This window comes from Triplophysa dalaica, chromosome 15, assembly GCF_015846415.1.
Source record: "Triplophysa dalaica isolate WHDGS20190420 chromosome 15, ASM1584641v1, whole genome shotgun sequence".
Taxonomy (NCBI): Eukaryota; Metazoa; Chordata; class Actinopteri; order Cypriniformes; family Nemacheilidae; genus Triplophysa; species Triplophysa dalaica.
The window spans coordinates 924,646-928,065 of record NC_079556.1 but is presented as its reverse complement, the minus strand read 5'-3'; the positions used below and the strand labels follow the sequence as shown (position 1 = coordinate 928,065).

Here is a 3,420-nt window from a genome sequence, read left to right as displayed (position 1 = left end):
AACTTTGGGTCACGTAAGCCGATGGCTGCGGTGCATTAAAAAAGTTTATTCCAGCAACTAACAATTAGACTTGTGTAGTTCTCATGGTTGCATGCTGGATGCGCAAGAGGCGCGTTTACAATATCAAGAGGACAAGTATGCCATAATTGTGCAGCCCTAAAACGAGATGAGCCTTTTTTGACATTGCAATTAAATTTATTCATTCATGACAAGAAAAACAAAACCATTTTCTCAGTGTGTCATGATACCTTTCATTATTGTGATTCCCCGGTTTATGTTATCATAACATTTGTTGCTATAGTGTCTGTATTTACTCAATTAAAGCGCAGAATGCGGAACATATAATCAACAGCTATAGCAGGAAAGACCTGAATTTAAAGTCTGCTCCGTTGAGTTTGTCTCGAGACCAACAGGAGCTAAAAGCTGATGAATTTGCTGCCGTGGCTGGTAAACGTTTATTTTCTATAATTATAAATGCAGCATAAATCTTCACTGATTTAATATACACACACTATATTGATAAGCGGATGGCGCCGTGTTTGATTTAGCAAAATATTCGTTGAATCGCAACTTCCACAATCTTTCTCTTTAAATATTCTTTAAATTCTTTGTTTTGCAACCATCAGTGTGACAATTATATTTTTTGCATGAAGACACAACGAAATATTTTATTACATGTGTCGTGTGTTATGTTTTGATGTGTTGAAAACACGGACGACTGCAGAGATGATAAAAGCGTTAAACGGCTTGCACATACACGTTTTCATCATAAACACATTCAGTATTTGTTGTCAATATCTTAACATAATTATTCAGAAACTGAAATGATATATCTTTAAATACACGATTGCATTGCCATTTTACATAATGCATTTCCATTTTATGTATTGCATTTCTATTTGAAATTAGCTACCAACACTAGGGCTGTTCGATTCTCAATTTTTTGGAGTCGATAAATAACAATCCTTGGTTTGGGAGTCGAAAGAATTGAATCAAGAATCGAAAACAGCAGCTTGGAATCTTTGATTCAATTCTTTCGATTCCCAAACCAGGGATTGTAATCGACTCCAAAAAAATCTGAATGAACAGCCGACTCAATTCACTGTTTTACCACAGATTTGTATTTGTTATTAAAAAAATATGTTTTATTACATACTATTTAATCATTGTTTATTGTTTCAGTGCAGATTTTTTTTGTCCAGAAAAAAATGACTTTCAACTCACAGAATCAATCAAAGTGATAAATACACAGCAATATGCGACTAAAAATGATTTAAAGTAGTCAATTTCTTTTTACAAATATTAATTATTAATATGGGGGGCACGGTGGCTTCGTGGTTAGCACGTTCGCCTCACACCTCCAGGGTTGGGGGTTCGATTCCCGCTTCCGACTTGTGTGTGTGGAGTTTGCATGTTCTCCCCGTGCCTCGGGGGTCTCCTCCGGGTACTCCGGTTTCCTCCCCTGGTCCAAAGACATGCATGGTAGGTTGATTGGCATCTCTGGAAAAAGTGTCCGTAGGGTGTGAGTGCGTGAGTGAATGAGTGAGTGTGTGTGCCCTGCGATGGGTTGGCACTCCATCCAGGGTGTATCCTGCCTTGATGCCCGATGACTCCTGAGATAGGCACAGGCTCCCTGTGACCTGAGGTAGTTCGGATAAGCGGTAGATAATGGAATGGAATTATTAATATCACAGGTACCCATGCACTTTTTGTACACTTTTCATTTTATATTTACATTTTTATGCATTTGGCTGACGCTTTTACCCAAAGCGACTCACATTTCATTATATTATACATGTATCTGATGTGTTCATGAAGCCAACAAATTTAGCAATGATCTTTTGTATGTGGTTAGTGGTTGGAAAGAATGACTCATTGTGGTTTAAACAACCACTATAAGAAAGAGTCCAGATGTTTCTGAAAAACACAGAGGATCAGACTCTGACAGTTTCTTCATTCTTCAGGTCACAGTTCATCTTCTAAGATGCTCCGCAACGTCTTTCTTGTCACTTTGGTCATGTGTTCAGGTAAAATCAACACGTCTTTCAGTAAGATAGTCAAAGTACATGAAGGATCGATTGTTAACTCGTTTTGTTCTTTATTTTGGACAGTCTGTGCAGTTCATTGGGAGATTCGTGAAGTGGAGTCCTCTGAAGATGTCGATGTAATGCCTGTAAGTTTCTCCTGCTCATGAAATGTTTGTTGAAAGTTTCATGTATAGCATTAATGCAGATCTTTTCTGCAAAACCTGAGATTCAAGATTTTTGTCATCTGTGCGTGTTTGATATGTTTTGTCAGGCTGACAAAATGACAAAACAGAAGCTGCCTGGCGTTTGTTGGGCGTGTAATTGGGTCATGAGAAAGGTAAAAAAAATGATCACCCCGAATTCAACCAAGGTAAGTGTCACGATGTCCTTCTTCTCACGTCAAACCTTGTACACTTAAACATATATAATAATAGTATAGAAATTATGCAATTTCCATTAGGAAGAAATAGAAAAAGATCTACATGCCGTCTGTGAGAAAATTGGCTTTTTGAAAAGCTTATGCAAGAGTTTTGTTAAAAAGTATTTGGGCACTTTGGTGGAGGATCTCAGCACCACAGATGGTCCAAAAACTATCTGCGTCAACGTCGGAGTCTGCAAGTGAGTTTCACCGAAACAGACAATGTTTCCGTTGTGAATTCTTAAAATCAATTGCCTGCATGATGTGGTCTGCAAAGAGTTGTTTAATTCTTTGACTAGTAATATTAACCTGTCTAGTCTTAACTGTGTTTTCATTGTTGTTACAGGTCAAAATCATCATTCTCTGAAAAGTTCATTCCTTCATCTGATCCAGAATTTGACAATTTCCTAATGGGATCAGATTACTAGCAGCACATACTAAATTTATATGTGTACATTTAATAAAATAAAATATATCTATTGAACAAACAGTCATATTTGTTTCATTAATGCAAATGTTATTTCTTTTTCAATCAACCTAAGTATCTATATGATAAATAATACTTAAGTATTTTCATATAACAAAAATGGCACACAGCATGCAAGCTTAGAGATACCGACTCACTGCTAAATGTCACTTTTGTCTGTTGTTTTCACACTGCGATTTAAGACCGAGGTTTTAAATCAATAAAGTTTGCAACAGTATTTTATTTCCCCCTAATAATAATAAGAGCCCTTTAACAATGTTCGGAATATGTGTGTGCATTTATGAAATGAAAACTAAGCTAGTTCTTCATTAACTTAAGTTGTGAGTCCTTACCAGACCACATGAGGACATTTTGAGATATCCGAATATTTGGACCAACTGTATATCACTTCTAATACAAACACACATCTTGGGTTTCGGTTTTTATGGGGGGCTTTTTATACTGTATAAACTCTGTATTCTATCCCCTAACTCAAGGCACGCAGATGG

At 36.7% G+C, this 3,420-nt stretch overlaps 1 protein-coding gene across 2 annotated transcripts; it reads left to right on the top strand.

Annotated features, from left to right (window-relative positions):
* The first annotated feature begins 367 nt into the window (after positions 1 to 367).
* Positions 368 to 2,933, top strand: LOC130436459 (antimicrobial peptide NK-lysin-like). 2 transcript variants are annotated; one of them, XM_056767108.1, is made up of 6 exons: positions 368 to 447; positions 1,965 to 2,027; positions 2,112 to 2,173; positions 2,299 to 2,397; positions 2,488 to 2,645; positions 2,792 to 2,933. In XM_056767108.1, the coding sequence occupies exons 2-6, from the start codon at positions 1,985 to 1,987 to the stop codon at positions 2,871 to 2,873; spliced, it is 444 nt and encodes a 147-aa protein (XP_056623086.1). In that variant the 5' UTR covers positions 368 to 447; positions 1,965 to 1,984; the 3' UTR covers positions 2,874 to 2,933. The 2 variants fall into 2 exon arrangements, with proteins under 2 accessions (XP_056623086.1, XP_056623085.1); XM_056767107.1 differs by lacking the exon at positions 368 to 447 and adding an exon at positions 1,373 to 1,694.
* The last annotated feature ends 487 nt before the right edge of the window (positions 2,934 to 3,420 follow it).